The sequence below is a fragment of the Carcharhinus amblyrhynchos genome, chromosome 20 (assembly GCF_965287045.1).
Source record: "Carcharhinus amblyrhynchos chromosome 20, sCarAmb.v2.hapA, whole genome shotgun sequence".
Classification (NCBI taxonomy): Eukaryota; Metazoa; Chordata; class Chondrichthyes; order Carcharhiniformes; family Carcharhinidae; genus Carcharhinus; species Carcharhinus amblyrhynchos.
The window spans coordinates 23050067-23076310 of NC_137343.1; the positions used below are offsets into that span (position 1 = coordinate 23050067).

The 26244-nt window shown below is 41.4% G+C and overlaps 1 protein-coding gene across 1 annotated transcript in view; it reads right to left on the reverse strand.

Moving 5' to 3' along the window:
* Nucleotides 1–811: 811 nt before the first annotated feature.
* emid1 (EMI domain containing 1) overlaps nt 812–26244 on the reverse strand; it is a 355515-nt gene continuing 330082 nt past the window's right edge. The window contains exons 12-15 of the mRNA XM_080208227.1: nt 23578–23622; nt 19238–19282; nt 13020–13110; nt 812–2738 (exon numbers count right to left, since the gene is read on the reverse strand). Coding sequence (XP_080064353.1) covers nt 2608–2738; nt 13020–13110; nt 19238–19282; nt 23578–23622 — 312 coding nt within the window. The 3' untranslated portion in view covers nt 812–2607. The remainder of the gene's footprint in view (nt 2739–13019; nt 13111–19237; nt 19283–23577; nt 23623–26244) is intronic.

Here is a 26244-nt window from a genome sequence, read left to right on the forward strand (position 1 = left end):
GCTCAGAAAGTAGGACTAGGGGGCACAGCCTCAAGATAAAGGGGGGGCGGTTTAGAATGGAGTTGAGGAGGAACTTCTTCACTCAAAGGGTGGTGAATCTCTGGAATTCTCTGCCCGTTGAGATGGTGGAGGCTGCCTCGCTAAATATTTTTAAGACGCGGGTTGATGGGTTTTTGATAAGCGAGGGGATTAAGGGTTATGGGGAGAGGGTGGGAATGTGGAACTGAGCCACGACAGCTCAGCCATGATCTTATTGAATGGCGGAGCAGGCTCGAAGGGCTAGATGGCCTACTCCTGCCCCTATTTCTTATGTTCTAACCCGGGTTTGATTCCCGGCTTGGCTCACTGTCTGTGCGGAGTCTGCACATTCTCCCTGTATCTCCATGGGTTTCTTCCTGGTGCTCCAGTTTCCCCCCTCAGTCCAAAAGACGTGCTGGTTAGGTGCATTGGCTGTGCTAAATTCTCCCTCTGTGCACCCGAACAGACACCAGAGTGCGGCGACTAGAGGATTTTCACAGTAACTTCATTGCAATGTTACTATATGTCTACTTGTGCTAGTAATAAACTTAAACATTTTTGTACAGTTAAGGAGTAGATTTGTATCTCACTACGTTTGGAATTATGTGAAATGTCCTGGAGATTATGAATAAACAAAATGAATTCAAACTGGTCCTACAAAAGTCCGACAGCTTAAAATCTGTCACCAATTTTGGCCATGTAAGTGACTTTTAAAATAATTTTTCGTCCTCATACAGCAACTAAAGTATTGTAAAAATTCAAAGTAAAGCATCAAAACAAATAGGTCAAAAGACTTAATTTACCTTTTAATGAATAATTTTGACACTTCTCATGGTTGATATAAAACAGTGCTCTGTACATGAAAATTAAGCCCTTTAAGACTGTATATGAAAACAGTGGTACCAAAGTTGTACATCGTAAATTATACTTAAGTGAATACTTTTGCGAGCAACTTGCATTAAAAGCCCATAGTCAAGAAACAGAATCTGTAGATAAACAAATAGCAAACTGAAATCAGAAACACATGTTGTCTTAATTATAATATTAAACACTGCACACTGAGCACCATTAAGACACACATAATTCTGTTATAGCCCAAAATGACTAACTGAAATGCTACCTTCAAGTACAAATTCAGAGATATCTGCACATAAATACTTGGTATATTTTCATGCTTTGATGGTAAACTGTCCTGTTTACTTTAATCTAGAATTTTATGTAGCAGTCCTGTTATCTTGTTAAGGAATAGATTTGTATCTCACTAAGTTTGGAATTACGTGAAATGTCCTGGAGATTATGAATAAACAAAACTAATTCAAATTGGATTTGCAATTAATTAATTTTTTTTTTGTTGATTTGCTATCTATTTTAATGTATGCCCTTCAAAGCTAAAAAATACACAGCCTCTAATAGGATTTAAAAATGTTTTGGAATTACTGGTATGTAATGTTCAAATGTAATAGGAAAAGGCAGTGTTTCTTGGGATTACTAGTTTGAGTAACACATGAATCATTGCAATATGCTTCAAAACAAAGTTTCTAAATTACATTTAATCCCATTGTAAGAAAACAACTTGAATGGCTCACTGAAAATTCAGATTTGCTTTACCATCCCTTACTGCAGTTACCATAAACGTAAGAGAAACAGTAAAGTAGCTTTAATATAATTTAAAGAGACAGGTTCCCATTTGGTAAACTTCTCCCAAACATTCATTTCTGTTTTCAAGAATGGTTTAAAATGCAAACTGTTGCCAGCTTTAATTCACAAGGTGGGCTGTAAAAGTGTACCTTCCAATGCAAGCATGCCATTTGCAAAGTAACAAGTCTGTTTTCCATGACCTCCTAAAAATGATAGAGAAATTAAATCTCTTGTAATTCTTCCTTCCCTTTGATCTAAAATTGTTTACATTCTCATGAAGTAATCATTACTGGCAAACCTACTTCAAATCAAAAACACAAATAGATAGACCCTGAGTGCACAGAGATTGTTAAAATTCATAAAATGGGATGGAACCAGTAATCTGTCATAAATGGTGATCATTTTGGAGAGAACAATAGGGAAGGAGGTGACCAAGGGAGAGTGTCTCATTAACCAATCATTTTCTTCCGTGTAATACCACTGATTCATCTTTTGAAATACATAATGTAGATCGATGGCAATAATACGATTATACAGCATTTTCGAAAAAGTAATCTACTTGTGATAAAAAGTAAATGCAAAGTAAACACATTCACAAATATATGAGAGCGGCTGCCTTATGAAATATTCACCAGAAGCTATGTTTACGAAATAAAAACACAGAATAGTAATCAAATGGTGACACGTTTTGTGACATCTCTACGAGATCTCTGAGATTCCCATTAAGAAAGCAGCCTAAAACACAAATTATTTTCAGCACAAATAAGAGCAAAATGCTCGCAGTTGAATGAGGCAAATCAAGTTAGTCCACCGATGTATTAAACACAGGACAAATAAACGCTGTATGAACAGTTCCAGTGGTTTGGTAATCTGCTTACCCCAGTTTACCACACGTTGTTTCAGGAAGGCACCACACCATTTACATTTTGTTGACATTTACATTGTCCTTACTCATTTGTCTTCAGTTTTATGTGCCAGCCTGTGTGAAATAATCTTGTAGGCCGCAAAGCTGCCTCGCTTGCCTCTGAAGAAATTTGGAGGTACAGTCGCGTAAGGATCTACTCCAGATCCATGATCAGGTTCTGTTAATGACAAAGGCGACACAGTAAATTGAGTTTGGCAGAAACTTGGGCAGAAAGGTAAGTCAATTGTACTGCAAAATAGCTGTTAATAATCTACAAGAAACAAACAAGATGGCAAATAATTGAGGTTATGTTATCAGGAGCAGCTTTGTTGAATCTTAGCTTCATATTTTCAATTCACTAGTTCGAAAAATGGAGCTTGAATTGTACATTTAGAGTATTGACCATTAAAGCATAGCATTTGACGAGGTGTAATTTTATTGCCAGAATCTGAAATGTCTCGCTTGGAAATGACTGTGAACAATATTACTATGTGTATGCATAAATGTATAATATTCCTCTCTCTGTTACTTTAATGATTCTACTCGAGTGTAAACAGGTTAATGCTCCAATTAAAATAGCAAGAGAATAACTTGACACGAATGCAAAAGCATTCCCATGGTAACAACAATCACGATAATTTTCAGACTACTTTCAGAATTCTGACAGCTGAACTAAAACACATTAAAATTCTCTCTGTACAGGACCATCAACTTACAGTCAGTTCCAGGCTTCTGGTATTGCAACAGGAATTTACTATTGGCAAAGTTTATAGAAATAATAGAAAATTATTAGGGGAAATTTGATGCGAAATTCCAGTTTTGTTACTAACGGAAGGAAATTAGTCTGAAACTTTAAAGACTGAAAGATGAGATGGCTTGATTAGCTTATTTAATTGTGACATACTAAATTGCTATTAGTTGTCAAAACAACTAATTTCATTAATTTCTCTCAATTTTAATATCGTTTATCAACCAGTCCTTTCCATTCAATAGTTAACTTTAAAAAAAGGTGGCAGCTCCCTAAGTTTTAGCATTTATACAGTTATGAAATAAAAAAAGTGATATTTTCAGATTGTACATTTCATTAGATTTAGAGAATTTGGTACCATAAAAATTTATATTTTTAAAAAAAATACTCTTTATACATCCTTTATCAATCAGCACTTTTCATTTGATAGTTAACTCTAAAAAAAGGTGGCAGCTCCCTCAGTTTTAGTGTTTATATTAACACTGCTGCCTCACGGTGCCAAGGACTTGGGTTCGATTCCCAGCTTGGGTCACTGTCTACATGGAGTCTGCATGCATTTCTTCTGGGTGCTCCGGTTTCCTCCCACAGTCCGAAAGACGTGCTAGTTAGGTACGTTAGCCGTGCTAAATTCTCCCTCAGCGTACCCAACAGGCGCCAGAGCGTGGCGACTAGGGGATCTTCACAGTAACTTCACTGCAGGGTTAATGTAAGCCTACTTGTAACACTGATAAATAAACTTTAAAAAAATTATTATGATTTTAACAATTAACAAAAGGTGCACAGGCTATTCTATCAGAAAAAAAAAATGACTTTTTAAGTGTAATCAGATAAATTCATCTAATCTATTGCAACAAAAATAGAAAATATAAGCATTACCCAGCATCCAAAAAAAAAGACTGGTTTCATTAGGGCACTAAAAAAAAAGGAAATTTTTTTAGGATTGACCAGAACAAAGGGGGTATGCACCAAATGTGTTAAATACTGATCCAATAGGATTAATAGACTGGAGCACTAACCTATCTTTTCTTTTTTTAAAGCTCCCCTGTATGCTTCCAGCATTTTTCAATTTTGCTTCGAGTTTCTAACGCTTTTAGTTTAGTTTAACTGTGAGCAATATGAATCCAGGCACATTTAAAGCATGATAATAAAACACTAAGGTTACAAATAAAGAAAAATAAGAGCAGTCAACACTTTTTGTCTTAAAGAGATGTCCTTTTCAGAAAACACGAGTAGAAACAGCCACAGATGCTAAAATCCCATCGATGAGTGAGAAATTGGGCTGATTGACTCCCCTTTTGTATTGCTTTCTGTTCTCCAAAAATGTGACTGGCAAACTCATGTATGCTTGTGGGTTGAATTGCACTGGACACCATGTTGTTGCTGGCATTAACAGACATGCAGGTGAACATCTACCAGAAAGACATACAGCAGACAGTTTAGCAACAGGAAAGATCCTTCCCAACCTTGCTATTTAAAGGGATCATCGATTACTTACAGGTTGGCAGATGGAAGATTTCTTCTGGCTCTTTCTGCAGTTCTGTAGGTGTTTGCTGCTTTTTGTAATTGTTCAAGTTGCAAAACTCTATTGGGAGTGGTTTATGTTGAAGTTGTTTTTTTTACGGACTTCATGGCTTTTGCATAAAACAGCGCCCCACGCCCTGATGTGGATGCACTGACAGACATTCCTCTTGGAATACAGTGTGATGTGTGGAATGAACAGAGGCAATGCAGAACAGGACAAGCTGCCGGAAGAGAGAGGAGGGGGAGATGTGCTTTCATGTCATATCTACCAAGGATGTTTGTGGGGCCACTTTCCTACTTGAACCTTAGCAAGGAACAACGTGTGAGAGGGCTGCATTTCCAAAGATATCCACCCTGCAATCTGCCAAAGCCACAGGCGCCTTCTCAAAGTAGAACAAGAACCACATTGCCTGTGGCTGTAAGGATGACCATGAGAAGGAAGGTTTATGTTTTTGGCTCCTTTTGGGCTGGTGCCAGAGATAATGGCAACATCATGCAGCTTGTCAGCCACTGTTGAGCAAGGAGGTCACTCATTTTCTCTTCAAGGAAAGCCAACTAATTACATTTCATTCATGCATGCCAGAGATAATCAGACAGAACAAATATGCAACTTGGCTCAGGCTGAAGGCTTCCCATGGTGCAGAACATCAGTGACTGCACGCACATTGCTTTACAAGTGCCGCATGTCAACTCTACTCCATACTGAAACCTAAATGTAAAGAGAGTCCAGTTTAAAAATGACAATAGACAGTGAATCATGCATCCCAATGCCTGCTATCCTGACAGTCTCTGGCTACATTTGAGTCATCATGGCAAATCATAGATTGACAACAACTATGGGCAGTGCAGTGGCACAGTGGTTAGCACTGCTACCTCACAAGTCAGAGACTGGTGTTTGATTCCAGCCTCAGGTCACTATGTGTGTGGAGTTTGCACATCTCCCCATGTCTGTGTGGGTTTCCTCCGGGTGTTCCAGTTTCCTCCCACAGTCCAAAGATGTGCGAGTTAGATGGATTGGCTATGCTAAACTGACCCTAATATTAGGGGGATTAACAGGGTAAATATGTGGGGTTATGGGAATAGGGCCCAGGTGGGATTGTGATCGGTACAGACTCGATGGGCTGAATGTACTCCTTCTGCATTGTTGGGATTCTATGATTCCATGACACCAGTAAGCAACTTACACACATGACAGCATGCATGCTGCCATAGAGAATGTGATAGCATATACCACAGCCGGACTGCAACAATGCTTCAGCTGCATAGAATAGACTCTTCAGGATAGACGTCAAGATTCCAGCTGGTTTGCTGCTTCTTGCAATACTTCCCTATGGTGAGGGTCAGTCCTTACCAAGAGCTAAATGGCCTATAAAGCAGTCTGGTTAGGCTGGCTGACCAGCATCAACGAGGACACTGGTGCAGTGACAGGGTGGGAGGACAAATGTTGTCTTGCTGAAAGAGGACATCAGGTCATGCTCCATGGAGACACTGCCACTCCTCTGGAGCAGCATCACAGCAACACTAACAAACTCTTGGAAGTCACATTGGTGAACTGGCACAACACCCTCCAAGGGCAGCATGGTGGCACAATGGTTAGCACTGGTGTCTCACAGTGCCAAGGACCCGGGTTCAATTCCTGGCTTGGGTCACTATCTGTGTGGAGTTTGCACATTCTCCCCGTGTCTGTGTGGGTTTCTTCCATGTGCTCTGGTTTCCTCCTACAGTCCAAAGATATGTGGGTTAGGTGGATTGGCTATGCTGAATTCTCCCTCAGAGTATCCAAACAGGCTTCAGATTGTGGCTATTAGGGGATTTTCACAGTAACTTCATTACAGCATTAATGTAAGCCAACTTGTGACTAATAAATAAACTACTTTAAGCCCTTTGCACACTGTAACCCACAGCCATGATGACAGAAGGCTGAGTTTGTATAGCAGCATTCAGATGTTGGGCAGGAGCTGTTGAGCTGAAATGGATGCTACCCCAGCAGCCGTCAAATGCTGGATTTGCACTTGGGAGTTGAGCAGTACTCCCCCCCCAGAAAAGATGGGCTCCAATCTCTGCACAAAGCCCCATATAAGCTTGATGCCAGACCGCTCAACGCTGACTGCAGGCTTTCAGGCAGACTTCCTAATTTTGCTGCATATACACATTAGCATTCTTTCTGTCTCATTGAAGCCCTCTCTAAGTCCTCAGCACTGGAACTCATGAACGATCTCTATGCCAAGCTTGAGCTTGTGTGATCGTTGCCCCTGTCCTGCCTGAAGCTTACTCATGCCCAATGTCTCACCTGGTGCCGACCACAATCCCCTCCCCAAGTCATGTGCAGTTTCAGAATCTGAGATGGTGACTGTTATTGTGAAATTAAGTGTAGGTGATGTGTCTTCTTCATCAGTATCTGTTTGGTGTTCCTCTGCAGCCTGGCCAAGTTGCACCTCTTGGGTATCTGAAAGAGAAAGGTTGAAGGGCAGGGTTGTGGTGCTGGGCGGGGAAAAGTGAAGGGTGCATGCTTATGGTGGTGATTGTCTAGAACAAGCTGCCAGAGGTAGTAGTGGAGATGGAATTGTCTTTTAGAAAGCGTTTAGACAGTTACGTCGGTAAGATGGCTATAGAGAAATACGGGCAATTGCTTAGTGGTTAAAAAAGGGGCAGCATGGACAAATTGGGCCAAAGGGCCTGTTTCCATGCTGTAAACCTCTACGACGCTATACCATCTGCAGCTTGTAAATTAGAAGAGTGTGGAATAGGGGAAAATGGGATGCGAGGAGGATTAACTACAAGGAAACCACTGATTTCAATAGTTTGTCTGCCAATGCCACCACCAGAGCCTCAGCAATAATGGCCAGCACCATCTCCTTCATGGGATTTAGCATAGATATGGACGTGTCCCCCATCTGGTTTGCTCCATGAGCTTCTTGTTGTGAATCTCTTTTTCCTGCAAAGTTAAGGGGTGTGTGTTTAGTGAGTGCTGTGTGATCTATTTCGTTGAATGGCTGAGTGTGTGTAAAATCAGTGAGATGTGGGTGTGAGGCTTGCATTGGTGCAGTTAGTGAGGGTGAGGTGAAGCATATAAATGGTAGGCTTGAGTCCCAGTTGATAGGGATAAGTGGTAGGTGAGTTTGGGGAATTTAAGTAAATTGAGCAATAAAGCTATTGGTAGAGTTAATTGGATATGGCAATTGAAGATGCATTCACTGACCTTGAACACTCATGTGAGATCATTGTATTTCTTGTCACACTGCATCCAGGTTCTTGGGGCTTGATTCCCTGATATTGGCCACCATAGCTATCTGCTTCCACTGCCCTTTGACCATGTGTCTGGAGATACCCCTTTCCCAATGGCACCATAGGACATCTCCTCTTCCCTTTCCATCTCCTCCATTTCAAACTTCAGTGCAGAGCCTGAAAGCCTTGCAGCTCTCTCTCTTTCCTGTGAGATGTCTTTCCACACTCTTTCCCAGGTCAGTTAACCCATAACTTGCAGGTTTGCTCCAGCCACAATGCACCTTCCCTTTTGAGAGATGCGGGCTCACCTTAAGCAGTGTAGGCTAGGTTTAACTGGTTCCAGTCACTCATGATATTGCGCCTCCCCTTTCTTACACGCCCATGGTAATGAGATCATTCAAATTAAGTGCACTGGGCGTGGATTAATTGTACATCATGATCCTGGCACCCATTTTCAGGGGTGATGCAATTTAGCCCTACTTTGTGCTCAGAAAGCAAAGGGAAGGGGAGTCGGAACAGCTAAAGTCTTCTCAGAAAAAAAACAGCAAAGCAGGAAGCCTCCAATAAGTCAGTTCATTTCATTTATCGAGGTAGACTGATATTCTGATGGATGTGCAGCTTTGAAATGTCAGCATCTATGACAGCATAGTGTCATTTCTGCGGAACAGATCATTTCACTTTGATAGGCTAAGCACTTTGCATTGAAGACAGAGAAACAAAGGAAAAAAACAGAAGAAAATGCATGAGGGTGGAAGTTTAGAACCTGACTAACAAAATAAGCGTTTGAGTTGAGAGGCAGCTGAGCTCTGATAATTTAGCAGATGAGAGTTTTGTAAGTTTTACAGTATTATGGAGATAATGAGAATTAAGAGGACTTTTAAAAAATTGCTAAATGCAGTATCTGTGAATTTATATGTGAAACTGCTTTCCATGGGTTAAAATTTACAAATCCTGTTCAATAAAGTGTTGGAATATCGTGTTCAATTCTGGTTGTCACACTACCAGAAAGATGTGGAGGCTTTGGAGAGGGTACAGAAAAGATTTACCAGGATGTTGACTGGTATGGAGGGCATTAGCTATGAGGAGAAGTTGGAGAAACTTGGTTTGTTCTCACTGGAACGATGGAGTTGAGAGGCAATCTGATAGAAGTCTACAAAATTATGAGGGTCATGGACAGAGTGGATAGTCAGAAACTTTTTCCCAGGATGGAAGAGTCAATTACTAGGGAGCATAGCTTTATAGGTTGCAAGGGGCAAGTTTTAAAGAAGATGTTCAAGGCAAGTTTTTTTTACACAGAGGATGGTAGGTGCCTGGAACTCGCTGCTGGGGGAGGTAGTGGAAGCAGGTACAATAGTGACTTTTAAGGAGGGTCTGGTCAAATACATGAATTGGATAGGAATAGAGGGATATCGTCTCTGGAAGGGTAGGGTGTTTTAGTTCAGTCAGGTGGCATGGTTGGTGCAGGCTTGGAGGGCCAAAAGGCCATTCCTGTGCTGTAATTTTCTTTGTTCTTTAAATTCACTCGGTAAGAAATAATTTGGTTCTGTTACTTTTGTTGTTTATGAAATAATGAAAACATTTACATACTTAATATCAAACCATTCCATGGAATGTGATAAAAGCAAATTGCTGCGGATGCTGGAACCTGAAACAAAAACAGAAAACGCTGGAAAATCTCAGCAGGTCTCACAGCGTCTGCAGAGGGAGAATAGAGCCAACATTTTGAGTCTGGATGACTATTTGTCAGAGCTGAATGTGGGCAGCATGGTGGTGCAGTGGTCAGCACTGCTGCCTCACAGCCTTAGGGATCCGGGTTCGATATATAATAAATAAACTTTAAAACATACTTCTCTGCACAAATACCTTCTTTAACTAAAGTTAAAAGTATATCTGAAAGATTACGTGGAGAAGTTTTAAATTGTAAAATACAGATCACAGCAGATAAAAACAAGAACAATTCTGGTTAATGTTTCATAAATAGATGTTTGGTATTACATAATGTGGGTATGGCTGATAAAAGATGCCAAAGCTTTTCGTCTTACACGCATCAGAACAATCTCAGGAATACCAATGTCAGGGGAAACAATAACCTTATACTGTATGAGAAGAGAATGCTGATTCGTTGTTTATTTATTAGTGTCACAAGTAGGCTTATGTTAACACTGCAATTAAATTACTGTGAAAATCCCCTAGTCGCCACACTCCGGCGCCTGTTTGGATACACTGAGGGAGAATTCAGCATGGCCAATGCACCTAATTAGCACTTCTTTCGGACTGTGGGAGGAAACTGGAGCACCCGGAGGAAACTCACGCAGACACAGGGAGAACGTGAAAACTCCACACAGACAGTGACTCAAGTCGGGTGTCGAACTCAGGTCCCTGAAGCTGTGAAACAGCAGTGCTAACCACCGTGCCATCCTTGTCAAGTGGACTCTGACGAGTAGAGGTATTGCCATGGAAGATGTACCAGTTAATGGTGACTGACAAAGTCCATTTGATAACCAATCGACACTCTCTTCTAATACATTTTAAAATTGTTTTTTCCCCTGACGTTGGTATCTGTGATTGATCTGATGATTGCAAAATGAAAAGCTTCAACAATGTATTTTTGCAGCAGCATTTAATACTGCCACAGCCATGTGTTTTGTCTTTCTTTTTTATTTGTATCATGTGAATGTATTTTAATTTTAGTCAAATATTACTTTTGGGTCTTTGTGCTTTTACGTTGTAACTTAGACTTACAAGAATAAAACACGAAAGGATTAGCCATTGACTTGTTTGTGGAAGTTAATACAACAGGTTCTTTGTACAGAGAATGCACATTGTGTGCTGATGGCTTGTGTAGAATAAACTGTGATATCGCATTACCATTTTTACAGTTTAGCTTGTTAAAGAAACACAAACTTATTCTGGAATTCTCTGGCTGTTCTCCAGTGGCGGATTTGCTGGTCCCGCCGGCAACATATCCCTGCCATGGGTTTCCATGGGTGGTGTGCGGTGGCTACAATGGGAAATCCCATTGGCAGTGGTGCGATCAAAATGTCCCACCACTAGCGACTGGCATGCTGCCAAGAAACCCACTGATGGGAAGCTGGAGAATTCCAGCCTATAATTTGTATAGAATAATAGTATAAAAACAGTACTTTGAGTCACATTTACACTAGCAAGTTACAAGTCAATCTCGGTCAATGGAACGGTTGTAGGATAAGTGTAAAAGATTAAGCAAAGCAAGGGGTAGACATCCCAAAGATGTGGCGCTAAACTGTACAAAAGGGCAATTAGTCTCCTGCAATTTCATGTTTTGCAAGATATGTCTGGAGATTTTATAAAAAATACCTTTTGCCATTTATTCCCCCTTCGCTTAAATGTTCCTGGGATATAGTTCTAGGGCCAGCACTTGTTGTTCAGCACCTTTATTGCAGCTGTTGCTTTGTTTCCCCATTTTTCTCTTCTGTCATTCAATTTTAACCTCATGACCTACTTCTGAAGATAGTGACTCTCTACAATATGGTTGCAAGATGCACCAAAAACAAACTATAGCATCCAGGTAGTGTGAGAAGGCTAGTCAACCACAGAGCCGGGTCTGCAGAGCTATGCTTTCCAGCAAACGTGGTTTGATAGCAACTGTGAACAGGTGATCATTCTCCAGTGACCGCCTGCATACGAGAGTACCAGTTTGCATTGGATTGATTTCCATCTTTCCCTAGATAGAAAGCAAATTACTGGGGACACTGGAATCTGAAACCAAAAGTGAAAATGATGAAAGAACTCAGCAGGAGACCTGGCAGCATCTGTAAGGAGAGAAAAGAGCTGCTGTTTCGAGTCCAGCTGACCCTTTGTCAAAGCTAAAAGGCATAGAAAGTGGGAGATATTTATACTGCAGGGTGAGGGAACGAAAGATGACTCATAGCCACAGAAATAAGGTGAAAGGCTGCTAATGGCAGGCAGTCCATAGAGACAATAGAGGGTGTGAATGGCCAAACAGCAGAGAAGCTGAAATCAGAGGGTAAGCTGTTACAGATGAAAATGTGGGGGGAGTGGGGGGGATGGATGGGAGAGAGGTAAAATTGAGAAAAAGGGGAAGCAAAGAGTGAGAAAAGGTGAGGAAAGAGGGATAAAATAGGGCAAAAGAGTGAAGGGAAAATAAGGAAAGACAAAGAGAAATAAAAGGTACAGAACAGATAAAAATGAAATGAAATGAAAACAAAGGGGTCAAGGTGGGGTTGATCTAATCATCTGAAGTTGTTGAATTCGAAGTTGAGACCAGAAGGCTGTAATGTGCCTGGCTGGAAGATAAGATGCTTTTCCTCCAGTTCTATCTTTCCCTACGCTGTTGGAGTCCCTTTGGATTATTGCACACTGGGAGATATCACTGGTTATTACACCCAATTTGATAATCATCATACTTTGGATTATATTCCATCTTCCGAGTCATTTATTAACAGCAGCTCCAATATGGTTTGTGAATGATGTCAGTCCAGTGCCCATTGTTACACATTATTCTGTCATATAACATTTTCCTCAGCATTGTCACTTTTCTCACTTATGTTATATGTTCCTGGCATGTTTCATTTTAAAATATCTGTCAGTTACATGATGCTGAACATATTTTGGGAATTGTGTCATAAGAAGGAAGCTTTTTGTAAAACTTAACTTGGTAGAATAATTTCAAGCTGATTTTTGTCTCAATTTTGACACTGACTTTTATCAGAATTACACCCAGATCATTTTAATAAGAATTACACAGAGTTCACAACGTGTACACACTGGCCTCTTTTCATCTGTTACCTGAAGGTTATCAGAAAGATATTAGAAATGCCACACTAATAAAACAAATATAACAAAATCATAACTTTTCATCACTTCTATCAGCATTTTTGGAGGATTGATGAGTTGTAACAACATGTTTTGGGGCCAATTGTTGGCACAAACACTGCAACTTTTAATGGTTGACCACTTGGTTACCTGGCCACACGATGGCTTCCAGTAAGGTTACCCTTCTAGCCAGAACTTCTAATTCAGCTTGAAGATCTTGGAACATCTGCCAACTAACGGCCTGGTGGAGATTGGAAACAGCAACAGAAAATGTTTTGTTCCCCAGTTAAAAAAAAATGGTTATGATCAGGACTTGGGAACCAGGCCAGCCATGTTTGAGTTCATCGTGGTAAATATACCTGTTTAAATAACACTCGGGAAGGAAAACAGTCCAATTTTATTCAATAGCCATTTGTAAAATGACTCAACTGCAAATAGAAGCGATATTTTCAGCCGGCAATTTTTCCAGATTACTTGCAGGTCTTCCATTATGAATTTCAAATCATTTTAATGTTTCCATTGGAATACAATGCAGGAGGTCATTTTGGAGTGTATCATGGACTTTCCTAGTTCCCATTGTTGCAGTGTCTGGGTATTTGGTTAACCCCATACACACATAAACAAAAGCACTACAGTAAGGATTTGTACCGAGAATTGGACATCACACTCAAGACACACAATAAAGAACATTGTTTGTCCACATGTTGCAAGCATACTTTGTGTTAAGTCGAACTCTTTACACCAAAATGTGATTTACCTCATTTTAAACCAGAAGCAATTGTTGCAAGTAAGTTGAGATTTAAACACTAGACCTGATCATGTTCTGTTGTGTGACTGGTTCGTTGTGCCCATAAGACTCAGTGCAAAGATCTTTCTATTCCCTTTACTCACCATGGATACCAATCATAGTCTCCAAGATTAATACCCTCTCTGCTAAAATCTTCAAAGCTTCCCGGATTTGGTGTATACCTTCCCCCTGTGGAAGACAGATACAGCCATCAAGGGAAATGCCAGCAACTGACTTGCTGTCATATCCTCCTTTGTTTTTTGGTAGGGATTTGGCCTCAATTTCAGCATTCCACACGAATGACCAAAACAAAGGCAGTAGCATGCAGGTTCCATTTCAGTCTCTAAACCGCAAACATTTAGATATTACTTTTAGGTAGTCATTGCAATGCATTCATCCGGAGCTCAGACATTTAAAAGAACACTTCCAAACAAGCTAGCTCGCGACACTTTTCTTAACAAATCTAACAGATTATTCACTAGGCGGAATGCAAACGTTACGTTCAAACCATTTACTTTGGGTTTAGGTGATGGTGCGTTTTTCTTTTTAGTACAGATGCAACTTAGATCATAAATGACTGCATATCATTACTATTTGAGAGGCTGTACAAGGCAGGACGTGAAAGGAGGACAGATCAGCATGCTCATGTTTCTCGGTTTAATGAAGCAGCCGGATGCAAACGATTAGAGTCAAGCGACACACACAACATGGGTAAGTCATGCAACAAGACAACATATACGGAGGACAGTTTTAATGACATTTCCACAGCTGTATCCCCTTCCCGCTGCATGAGGAACAGGTAAATGACTGAAGCACCTGGCACATTTATAACAAGTTTAGAAGACTGACAAAATTTGAATTGTTATTAAACGTTGTTTTCAGTGAAGCTCTGCTTTCAGCTTCAATGTAGGAAAAAAAACACCCCAAAATGGTTTTCACAATCAGATTTTGATTAATATGATCTTTCTTTTTTGAATCGTCGAAATGTATTCAGTCAGAAAAGTTCGGAATAAACATGCAGAATTCATTGAACAAACTCCATTAACTGTAATCAATGAATCTAGAAACCATGTTTGTAGCCATGACTAGGAAATATATTTTTTGAGTTGTAAAATAGCATGCACTAATATCAATAGCTTCACAATAGCCCCACCAGGAAGACAATGACCCATTATGTGAGCCTGGCAGTTTCTTTCACAGAGCAGAAGAAACAAATTTCAGTTTCAAATGAAGAATTTTAAAAAATGAAGTGAAGAGTTCAGTAACGGGACAACACACTCTCAAAACAAATACATCAAACCCCCAAAGAAAAGAGTCACAACCTCCCCACCAGCTTTTCCAGAACTGGAAACCACATAAAATAGACTTAGAAAGGTTTCTGTATTTAAAAAAATATTTCCTCCAATGGCTAGATTTGATCAACAATAAAGTTAATTACTGGGTAAGTCATTGGGTTAACAAAAGACAAAACCAACACACTCAAGTTAATTAACAAGAAGACTTTCTTCATGCATGGTTTGGTAACAATCCTTCAGTTTCCCATAAAATTGTTCTGTGCTACAGAAGAGGAAGGCACAGTTGACAACTTGCTTCCAGCTCCTACCAATGCTGCCAGGAAGTGTTTGAGGATGGTGGATGTAACTATTTCTCTACTTCCCTTTTTGTGGGAACTGCCTGCTCTTGGGTGACACTAAAGTGGGTGGTTTGATAAATAAATGAGGAGGACTGCAAAATATCTCGGGAGGCCACAATAATGGAAAATAGGTGGAAAGTAAGCAGTTGAAATTGAATGTGGGGTTGTCAATGTATTTTGCTTACAGGAATGGGTGCTTAGTTATTGGCGACATTGGCAAAAAGGCTGGGAGGTACTCCATGGTCTTTCTGGTACTTTCCCAACCTAACTCCAGGGAAAACACTTGAAATTTGACTTAGATGCACATCTTTCTGTTTTCTGGTCAAATTTGTAAAGCTTTGTTTGGGACAGGACCAAACCTGCCTCTCATATCAGCAGGGGATTGGCTCGAGAAAGGAGTCCAAGCTTAGGCTTGCTTCATCTTTGGCCAGGGTGAATTGGAGTAGCGAATAAGCTCTTGGAAAAGATTGTTCTAAGATTATTTTGTGTGGGAGGAAAGGGGGTGGATTTGGGACCCCTCTCCCCCGAGTGGGTTTGGGATCCCTCTCCCTCCCGAACATGATGAAATAGCTTCTCTGGTATCATTGGCTTCCATGATTAGTCAAGAACCCAAGATGTGGCCCTGGTGATGCTGGAGTCCATCAACAATAACCAAGGTCATGGGCCAAAGTCACAAGTGGGCATACTCTGGCAATTACACTTGGCTGTAACGCAGCAGGCTTTCAGGACTAGAAGTCTGATTCTAGCATTAGCATTTCTGGGTTTACAAAATGAGGGGTAGAGTACAAGTACAATGATTAGAAAGCTGTGTGCTGTGAGATCCAAATCCATGATGTGTGTTGTAACTGGGCAAGGATCCCAGTCAGCAGCCATAAAATGGCTCCACATAGCATCAAGCCCAGATGGCATGAGACAGCCTCCTGGAGAGAAAGAGAGAGAGAGAGACAGAGCGCTGACCTTAAAGCTGTCAAGTACAAACCAGCAAAAGACAAGTTGAATACTATTGTGATCTGCCAGGCTAATACAATAAATATCTGGAGTGGTCTTCCAGTTAGCGGGTTACAGCCATGAACTCTATAGCTGTTTAAGATGCAGTTAGATATTGAAATGGGATCAATAGGTAGATATCATAAGATTATGGAAGGCTGAACTGGATGAGTTCAAACGAGGGGCAGGATTCTCTGATCTCATTCGCCCTGCCCTGACTGCTAGTGAGAATGGAAAATTCGACACTCAGCCGAAACTCCATTCACTGCAATGGCACTGGAGAATCCCAGCCGTGGGCAAGGTTGGAGGTTTCCGGCGGACATCTCTCACCTGTGCTTATCTTTTGTGGTCTTCACCTTTTGTGCATTTCAGGTGAGGGCAGGAGCCAGACTCCACACCTCAGTTGCCACTTTCATTCCAATGCATTAGCACGGAAGTAGCATTATATTCACAACCTTAGATGACAAAGCCATTTCAGAATTATGTACATTCAGTCAGCTCACAGTCATGCCAAGTGTGTATCACAATTTAGCAAGGAAGATGAAGATCTGGCCAGTAAGAAGGCCTGTTCCTCAGATGATGAGTTCTTCCCCTCACTTCCCCACTGCACATTTCCTTCAGGACTATAGAAAATGGAGGCCCAGTCACACACCAAAATTTGGCCAGCTTGATCCTGATACTGACATGCTCAGGAACAATTTCATCCATTTCGGGCTGTACTGGACTTTGGATTGCTACTGTAGATGTCAAAAGGTTTCATTCACCATCATTCCCAGCTAACACTTTTCCAGGAAAATGCAGCCAGAACTTAAGTCACAATGACTTAAATTTGCAATTATTCCCATGTTTCTGCTCTATTTTGAGTTCTAGAAAGCCATTTCATGATCAATTCTTATTGTCATTCAACCCACTTTGCAACTATTTCTCACCTCGCCGAGACCAATAATTTGTAAATGAGCTAGCCTGGGACTGATACTGAGCTAGAACTGGTCTGTGTGGAGGGTTACATGCTGATGTCAGGTTACAGGGCACCAATGTGCTGTGCCATGAACTGCAAAGACTCAGGGTTGGGCCTGTTCCTCAGATGATGAGTTCCCACCATCCCCAACTGCACACCTAGAGAGAAGGGATGCTGAGCAAAGGACAAGCATTTCCTTCAGGTCAATTGAAAACTGGAGGTCCAGTCATACACCAAAGCATTATCATGCACTTTCTATTTTCTGGCATTGCAGAGGAGTGGAAACTATTTTCCTGGCTGTGAAAGGAGTGTGGGGGGATTTTGGGGATAACAGAAAGATAGGTCAATCTATTTAATCAGCCTAAATGCGGTATGAAGCTATCTCAGCATGATCATTCAGTATCACAAACTTTCTAAGATAACTTGTGTACTGAACTAAACACTGCAAAATCAAAAGCTTGCATCCGCAAAGGAATTTATCGTAACGTAAAGTGGACTTACGCAAAAATGGAACATGCTTTTTTTTTAAATACAATTTATATTCCTATACAATCAAACTTTTGATAGCTTGTTATACTCATTAGCTTGTAAGAAAATCAGAACAGGTCAGTACTGGTATATAAATTGATATTAGTAAAACATGGAACACACACACACACACACACACACACACACACACACACACACACACACACACACACACACACACACACACACACTCACAAAACAACTGGCTCAGTTGTTTGTACTTCCCACACCTCTAACAGGACAGTATTCCTTTTGTACGTTTTCTCAAGAGCAATCTAATATAAAACATTCTCTTACGTGCTGTGTTCATGAAATATGCTCAAAATATTTTTAATGCTTTTCAAGATCATTGGTATTGATAAATTTGCTATAATTTGTAATTTTGGATTGGATATCAAAGAAGCTTCATGTGATTAAAATTAAACTTAGCAACAGAGAGCAGGCTGAATGACTGTATTCTTTTGGTAGGAAACTGATAAAAGGAAGAAATTTTTGAGTAATATTAAACGTTTTAGACCTTGCACTTGGATAGACAACAAAAGGAATACATAAGAAATGAACAAACTTACTCAGTAATTTTTCTTGTTGATGTCATGAAATAAGTCATTTTTAAATTTGTAAATCGACTTCAACACTTCAATGATTTTATGAGAAACCTTTCGCATGTCAGCAAGAATTGCTTCAGAAGCGTGAACCCTTCATTCAAACAAACCCAGCATTTGAATCCATGTCTTAATGGGTGTTATTTTTGGTGTTGAATTATGGTGCTAAATTGTGAACTAAATTGCCATTTTTAAAATGGGCTATAATGTAACTTTAAATACCATTATGTGCCATAGCAGCCAGTGTCTGTATTGACAAAGAATGGGCACACAGAGTAAAGACACTGCACAGATACAGGTATTTAATTTAGTTTAGAACAACTGCATATCTGTATGACAATTGCTATATGGTCCTTTAGCTTTTTTTTGGGAAATTAAGCCATGTCATGGTAGACAAGCCCATGCCACCCAAAATCTGGCTTTATTTTTGTTGGCCAAGTAAATTCCTTTTGCAGGGTTTTGGAGACACAAAGATTTGTGACACTTCACACATCAACAATGCTCCTCGAGCAACCATGCTAATTTTTTCCATTGTTGTAATCTTAAAAATATGAATTGCTTGTGAGCAGGCTGTGGTGGCCAAAAAAGCAGAACGCACAACATTCTTTGCCAGTAACAAGGGCTGAATTAGATTTCATAGCACCAGAAATACCTAAAATTGGACACAAAATAACTTTCTAATGATTTGATAGAATATTTTGCTGTAAAATTGAGATACAGAAGGGAAAACATTAACAGATCAAAAGTATTTTAAAACAAAGCATGTTTACTTTAGCTGGATTAACTAAGTTTCACAAATCTATTTCGGACACATACAAGTTTAAACAGACTATTTCTTGACCAAGTACAATGCAATATCGATCTGGAGCTTACCGGCTGTCCTTTATCTCCTGGTTCTCCCTTTATTCCTGGTTCCCCCTAAGAAGAACGACACAATATTGAAGCATAAATCTCTTAATGGAAAAAGGGATGGTTGAAGGGACAGTTCTGTTTTTATTTGCAGAGAACTGAATTTGACTCACTTCAGGATTCATGCAATCTGTTATTTTAAAAATGGTGGACACTACACATATTCCTGGCCTCCTAACTGCCTCAGGAGGCAAATGCTCTCCATCACATGCTACTGAGTAATGTCGACTAGTAGCTTCCAGGTTAACTATTTAGTCCATGTTCAGCTCTCAGTTTCAGATAATGTAACGGTAGAAGCGCAAGAGACAATGCTAAAGTAGACACAGAATGCCAAAGTTTGGACCAGGCCAAGTTTTGGATTGGGAGAGAGAAGAGGCCTTATCTATGCCCTCTGCTACCATTTTTGCTGCTATCTCAGGCCTATGGATATGCTGGTTCTAGCGATAGGCAGGAACAGGGTTGGACAAGGGGAAAAAGAGGCTGGCAACTTGGGTCTTGCGAACTAATAGCATCACTAATAAAGTGGGTGAAAACACGCAAGGAAGCTAAATGACCAGTCATGGCTGCACTCTTTGCAAAAACAATTCAGCTAGTCACACACCTTGGCTTTTACCCATAATCCTGAAAATGTTCCCTCTTCAGACGCTTATCCAATTCTCTTTTGGAAGGCCAAACCATAGTTTCCTCCACCACACTCTCAGGCAATACAGTAGTCATTATTTTGAACACCTACTTCAGATTTCCTCTTAACGTTCTCTGCTCTAAGGAGAACAGCCACAGCTTCTCCAGTCTGTTCAGGGAACTTCAATCCATAGTCCCTGAAACCGTTCTCGTAAATGTTTTCTGCATCTTTTCTAAACTGCAGTGCCCAGAATTGGACACGATACTCCAGCTGAGGTCAAATCAGTGTTTTATAAATGGCCAGATGATTTTGTGTTCCATGGCTCAGATTTTCGCTCCTGAGTCGAGTGTGCAGAGACTGGACACGAACACGACCTTCGAAAAAGGTAGCCTTCATATCAGATTTCTGCTCTACGGGCTTGATTAAAAGTCGGGGCGGGTGACCTGGGAATAACCAAGGAGGATGCCGGGTGCAGAGGTGGGCTGGGCGGAAGATCTGTGCTGGGACTCTGGCATATTGTCCCAAGTTTAAAAATAAAGATTAAAACATGAAACATCCCTCCAGCCCTCCCTCCACACACACATTCCCTATGCCCATCCATAACAACCCATCCGAAAAACATAGCGCATGATTTTCCAGCCACACTCACCCCAAAACCAGAGGTCAACAGATTTTTGCATGGTGTGCCCACAACGCCCCCACCCCCACTCCGCCCACTGTGATTCTTGGGCAGGAAAGGAAAGTTCTCCCCATAGACATGAATGAGAATTTCAGCAACAGGTGAACGGAGGAAGACAGAGTGGGACAATGTTACAGAGGTGGAAATAGAACGCTGCAAGAATAGAACATTGGAGGAAGATACCACAAGCAATGAAGAAGTAGTGTTTCTGAAAAGAAATTGCACAATGTAAGAGAAAAGACAGGAAAAGAAGAAGTGGAAATTTATGACACTATCTGATAACACTCATTAGCAGATGGAAGAAAATTACTGCACAACCTCAATTAAATAGCTTATTCTAGAAAGGGAGAGATGCACAATGCAAAGTAGGATTACACATTACATAGGATTCACAACACAGAAACAGACCATTCAACCCAAGGTCAGTGTTATTGTGTTGTCTGTATGCATACCCCATGTGAACCTCCTTCTACCCTGTTTCATCAGTCAACATATCCTTCCTTGCCCTCTTAACACAGCAGAAACGCAATCTTGTGCCTTTTGAAAGAGCTCTGAATGAATTAAGTTCAAGCACTCAGGGTGCTGAGCTGTTCAGAATGAGTAGCAGAATTGGAATGAATAGTGGGAAATGTCACACTAGTGCATTTTTCTGAGGTCAGGGCTGAGGCACAAAGGCAGTGTTGGCGCAGAGTAGGAAAATCTTTCCATCTAGCCCGTTACACATGCACCTGAGAATGTTTGGGTGCAAAAGAGTGGAAACGTGCATTCAGTTGCCCAACATTGGTATCTCTCAGCTCAATCTGACAGAGATAAAAAAAGACGAAACAAAAAAACAATCTCAAGAACAGGAAGGAGAAATGAGCCAAGTATGTCCATGAGCTAAATTGAGATTGAATACCAGAATGGGAGGAGATAATCTACAAAAAAAAGAATAAACTTCAATAAACCGATTGACTTTTTCTTACAATGCAAATAATAAATAAATATGCAAAATTTAAAAAAAAGTTTGGGTGGAATTTTCTGGCCATTTTCCTGGTCCCACTGCAATGAATGGAGATTTGGCTGAGCACCAAGTTCTATGTCCTCGCTTGCAGTGGCATGTGAACGGCCAGTAAGATTGCGCCGAGTCCAAGACTGCCACAAGAAAATGGCAGCCACTCTTACTCTTGCTGCCTGAGCAATTACCCAAACATTAGATTGTCCTCCAGTTTTAGAGCCCACCTGAACTTCATCCCAATTTACCCAATTATCGATCCTTTAAGGACCATGGAGATTTTGTTTGTAGATTCCTGTCAGACTGATGTTATAGAATGAAAACTAACAGACCGAGTCATCGGGCGGGATTTCCCAGCACCCCCATGGTGAGCTCACGTCCGGCAGATGTAGTGAGCCAGCCAAATGTTAATTGATTTTGGCAGGACTGGAAGATGCCACCGGTGGCGGGCGGGGCTGGAGAATTCTAACCATTATCTTTAATGATGGAACCATCAACAATAAGCTTTGCATCACAAAAGCTGTCCGGGTGCATATTCCGACAACATTGACAGTTTTTGGCTAATGCACATGCTTGTTTCTAGCGATCATTCTACAACAGTGGCCAGACACAGAGGAAGATACCATTGTTACAGTCATTCAGCATGAGTGAAAAGCACTCGAGATGTTTGAAGGCCACTGATATTTTGGTCTCACAAAATGGTTTAGGCGGCAGTTATAAAAAGTATGCTGAATGCTACTCATTATCTGCTGATTTTTTTCCCCAAATAAATTTACACACTGGATTGAATACTTTATCCTGCTTGAAACCTGCTGTGTGATACTGGTTTGTCCTGAGGCATCCAGCACGAGGGGGTCTCTGCATTAAAAAGAGCAGACCTATGAGTGGCCTAACAGGCAACCCTTAAAACAAGCCACTACTAAAAAGATCGGGGGTGTGATCTTAGCATCCATTCATGTAACGCTCCCACTGCAACAAAGATGGAGAATTTGGCAATAAGCCAAATCTAGAATCAGAGACTCCTACAGCGCAGAAAGAGTCCATTCAGCCCATCGGGTCTGCAGCAACTACAATTCCAGCCAGGTCCTATCCCCATATCCCATGCATTGACCCTAGCCAGTCCCCCTGACACTAAGAGGCAATTTAGCATGGCCAATCCACCTAAGCTGCACATCTTTGAATTGTGGGTGGAAACCAGAGCACCTGGAGGAAATACACACAGACACAGGGAGAATGTGCACACAGTGACCCAAGTCAGGAACTGAACCTGGGTCCCTGGTGCTGTGAGGCAGCAGTGCTCACCATTGTGCTATCGTGCTGCCCAGCCACTGTGCTGCCCATTGCAGTGTTTACTGCAGCGGGATGGGAAAATCCTGCTGGCATGAACAGTCAGAAAATTCCGGCCAAAGACCCAGAGTTTCAACATTCAAGCCTGGCTGCCACTGCAGCAAGGGTGGCGAATTTGGCACTCAGTCAAATCTCCACTCATTGCAGCGAGACCAGAAAAACTCACCAGAATGATCAGCTGGACTATTCACCCCAAAGTCATTAAAACTACTCACCTAAACATTGACTTGAGTGGGGGAGGGTTTCAAACTTTAAAAAAAGCAAGCAGGTGACCTGGCCACCAGTGTCCTGCCTTGTAACTGCCCTGCTGTCCTGGTCACTGCCCTCTCCCATCACTCCTCTCACCTTTCTCAGTCCCTCATTCTCCATTCCAGTAGCCGCCACCTTCTCACATTCGCCAAAAATCTGCAGTTCACTTCTTCAATGACACTGAGTGCAACTGAGTGCATCTGAAGTCCTTCCAATCTGATACCAGGACTGTTCCCTCCATACCCCCTTTCTTTAGCTGAGAAGAAATTTTGCCCACATTTGTTTCAGCTAACAGAATCATTACAACTTGACATGTCTAGAATCTATTAACTGGATCAAAATATAAGTTGAAATAAGCACATTAATGCAGTCATGAAAACTTGAGATGTGTGAAAACTGGTAGCATCACTTACTGTTTCTCCTTGGAGACCTCTTTCTCCAGGATATCCAGACAGGCCCTAATTGAGTTTAAAAACGGAAATTTTACTACTGCAGCCATTAAACAAACAGCTACGAAGTTACTATTTGTACTTTTAAAATGAGCTTCTGAACCGCAGATGGCACAAATTAGCCTCGGAAACACGTGACTATTTGACAAGAAAGAGAAAAGCTTAGTCAACTTTTTGGACTGGAAGTTTCTTTAAAAGAAATGGGAGATTGCATCTTTTTTTTGCAATCCGTGCTCAACAGATTTATGGCAACGTATGACACTGAAAATGTTTGGTTTTCAATCCTGGAAACATGTGAAGCTCCTGGCAGGATTTTTAACTGGCGTATTTAAATGATACAGAACTGGGTGATTCTACAGAAGCTCTGCAGCCACAAATCATGCCTCACAGTGCATTGCTGAAGGAAGACACAGTGGGCTGATAACCAGCCAGCAATTAGCTGCACTCACCCAAGATCCTATGGGCGGCACGGTGGCACAATGGTTAGCACTGCTGCCTGACAGTTTCAGGGACCAGGGTTCAATTCCTGGCCTCGGGTCCCTGTCTGCGTGGAACTTGCACATTCTCCCCGTGTCCGAGTGAGTTTCCTCCGGTGCTCTGATTTCCTCCCACAGTCCAAACATCTGCGGGTTAGGTTGATTGGCCACGCTAAATTGCCCCTTAGTGTCCCAGGATGTGTGGGTTACAGAGATAAGTGAGATAAATGTGTTGGGTTTGTGGGGATAGGGCCTAGGGTGGGATTGTTGTTGGTACAGACTCAATGGGCCAAATGGCCTCCTGCACAGTAGGGTTTCTATTAAATCATGTCTGTTGGCATTATGTTGGTCAAGTGCTGTGGAAAAGTGTCTCTGCAGGAACTGGGTCAGTGTCAGATGAAGACTTGTGACTTCTGCTGTTGACAACACTTGTTACACATATGGCTCACAAAGCTGATGCAAGCCAGCAACAGGCTGTTGTCTCAAGATTTACATAAAAGGTCCTCATTTTTGGCTAACATTTGCTAATCATTGTTCCTTCAGCATTCAAAACAACTACTAACTTTTAAGATTTTACAAGGGTTTTCATTAATTTTGTTCACAGGCGTTTACTTTTTAAAGTTGGATTCTTTGGGATATAGACACTGTTACTAAAGCAACATTTACTGTCTGTGCTTAGTCATCCTTGAGGCCCTTTTGTGAAGTTTCACCGCCTCCCAACGTCCAATGGAGATGTGATAAAACCCTGGAGCTGCTTAACTTAGGACTGTGAAATAACAGTGACGATGTTTGGATGTGGAGATGCTGGCATTGGACTGGGGTGGGCACAGTAAGAAGTCTCACAACACCAGGTTAAAGTCTAACCGGTTTATTTGGAATCAGGAGCTTTCAGAGCGCTGCTCCTTCCTCAGGAGAGGAAGGAGGTGATGCTTGGAGATGATGTTTGAAGGTGATGGTGTTTCCATGGGCACGAGTTATGGAGATGCTGCTGAAGAAGCCTTGGCATCTGTTGTATTGGTTGCTGATGAGTAAGCGACACTTGATAGCAATGTCGCCATGCCATCCATTACTTTGCTAATGATTGATTAACTGTGGATTGATGGGGCTGGATTGGATTTTGCCTGCTTTTTATGGACAGGACATACTTGGACAATAACCCATTTTGTTGGTAGGTGTCAGTTTTGTAGATGTACTGAAACAGTATGGTTAGGATGTGGCTAACTTTGGACCAGATGTCTTCAGTACTATAGCCACAACATTATTGGGACACTTAGCCTTTAATAGTTCCATTTGTTCCATGCAATCTCATGTGGTATCCAGCGCACTCAGCAGTTCCTTGATATCAAGTAGAGTGATTAGAATTGGCTGAAAACATCTATGATGCCGGGAGCTGAGGCTTAGTTGGATCATCCACTCAGCACCGCCGACTAAAGATGCTTGAGCTTCACCTTTAACACTCGTGTCCCGGGCTCCATCATTATTAACACTAGGGATGTTCATAGTGCTTCCTCCTTTTTTTAATGCACAGCTTTCCACGTCATTCATGACTGATGTGATGGGGTTACAGGGCTTTGACCTGAGGTGATGTTTTGGGTGAGTTAAGATCAGATTTCTTGGTCACGAAATCACTGTGGAAGCTGTTTGTGAATGACTTGCCAATGGCTAGCATGGAATTAAATAAGAGCACGGGCCAAGGAAGATCCGTGCAGCACTCCACAAGTGATGGTGTGACTGTGGGAAGGGATGTCATTCCTAGAGATTTTTGCTTACAATCAGGTGGGTAAGAGTGGAACCAATGGTGGGGCGTCGTCAAGAAATAATGCAGAATCATGGGAAATTGAGGTTTGGATAAACCATTAGGCTTGACAAATTTTAGCTCATTGTAATTCCAACTTACACAATATTCATCATGAACTGGGCGGTGTGGTGGCACTGCTGCTTCACGGTGCCAGAACACGGGTTCGATTCCCGGCTTTGGTCACTGCCACTGTCACTGTGGAGTTTGCACGTTCTCCCCGTGTTTGCATGGGTTTCCTCCAGGTGCTCCGGTTTCCTCCCGCAGTTCAAAGATGTGCAGATTAGGTGGATTAGCCATGGTAAATTGCCCCTTAGTGTTAGGGGGACTAGCTAGGGTAAGTGCATGGGGTTACGGGGA